Source organism: Nestor notabilis, unplaced genomic scaffold, assembly GCF_000696875.1.
Source record: "Nestor notabilis isolate BGI_N333 unplaced genomic scaffold, ASM69687v1 scaffold18582, whole genome shotgun sequence".
NCBI lineage: Eukaryota > Metazoa > Chordata > Aves > Psittaciformes > Psittacidae > Nestor > Nestor notabilis.
Window position 1 is genome coordinate 4,326 of NW_009919901.1, and position 1,308 is coordinate 5,633.

At 59.6% G+C, this 1,308-nt stretch overlaps 1 protein-coding gene across 1 annotated transcript in view; it reads left to right on the forward strand.

The window, feature by feature from the left end:
• Positions 1-981: 981 nt before the first annotated feature.
• The window catches only part of DPH1 (diphthamide biosynthesis 1), a gene marked incomplete at both ends in the record, with an annotated part of 6,585 nt that continues 6,258 nt past the window's right edge, over positions 982-1,308 (forward strand). Inside the window, 1 exon segment of the mRNA XM_010010452.1 lies at positions 982-1,103. Coding sequence (XP_010008754.1) covers positions 982-1,103 — 122 coding nt within the window.

The following is a 1,308-nucleotide window of genomic DNA, read 5'->3' on the forward strand; positions in this document are numbered from 1 at the left end:
GGGGAACACACAGGACCCTGGTCCCCAGCCAGCACCGTGTGCCGGTGCGGGGTGATGCTGTGCTGGGGTGTGCTCCTCCCTTGGCCTGGCCTCTTCACCTCAGCACCACGTCAGTGTCAAGGGGGACTCCACTGGCACCGAGCTACAGCCTCTGGTGTGACCTCGGAGTAAATAAGGAATTAGCATCTGGTTTAAGCAGCCCCTTCAGGCTCAGGGCTTTGTCATTGCAATACCTGCTTTCATCCGTAAACTGCCACGGCAGCTCCCTGAGAAGGCAGCCAAGCTAATAATCCCCCCAAATGGTACCATAAAATACCCACAAAGGTGGCACCTCTAAATCATGCCAGAGCCCCAGCTTTGCTACCTCCTGCCTCTTACGTGCCCCTCGACCAGCCAGCAGTTGCCAAGTGGGCTTGGTCTGGAGCACCGGGATGCCGGAGCTGGAACGGGAGAACAGCACCAGCTTCATTCGGTGCTTTTCCTTGCCAAGTGCCAACTAAGCACCAGGTGGTCCTGGAGAACACCCAGCTTGGCCAAAGTGGCACCATGGGTGATGTAGAAAGCGCAGGCTAGGATACAGGGGGCTGGTGGCTCAGCCAGCCTGGAAAAGGGATGCCAGCGTGGCTCTTCTGCCCATCTCAGTGGCTCTGGTCCCCAGGGCTGGCTGATGGGAGTGGTGGCACCATGCTGCTCTGGGTCTCCCTCTGCTCCTCTCCCTGCTGGAGCATTAGGAAGCTGGCAGCGTATTGTTTGATGAGCAGATAATCCGTTGAATTGCAAACAGCTTTACCCAATTGAAGAGGCGGATTACCGCTCTCCAGCTTAATCATGTTGACATCTCGGAGAGTAGCCAGTGCTTGTCCTCTTCGGCGCGTGGCGAGAGGCTCGATGGCAGCGCGGGGTCCCCCCGGTAGCGGTGCCTGCTGTGGGGCAGGCCATGGGCTGTGGACAACCCGCCCTCACTGTCGTTCCTCCCCACAGGTTCACAGACGCAGAGGCAGTGGTGATGGGCGACGTGACCTACGGTGCGTGCTGTGTGGATGACTACACAGCCCGGGCCCTGGGTGCTGACTTCTTGGTGCACTATGGACACAGCTGCTTGAGTAGGTGACACTCGCCCTGGGGCCAAAAAAACAGCCATGCGTGGTGGCACTGCAGAGGCTGCCACCGTGCAGCGCAGAGCGGCTCCCCGCCCTGCTCAGCGCCAGCTCGGAGACGTGGTGCCAAGGGCTAATCCCTTCCCAAAGGGATTTCTGTTCTCCAGCCTTGGTTGCTGGCTTTGGATGGGGCCGTGCTGGCTGGGTGGCT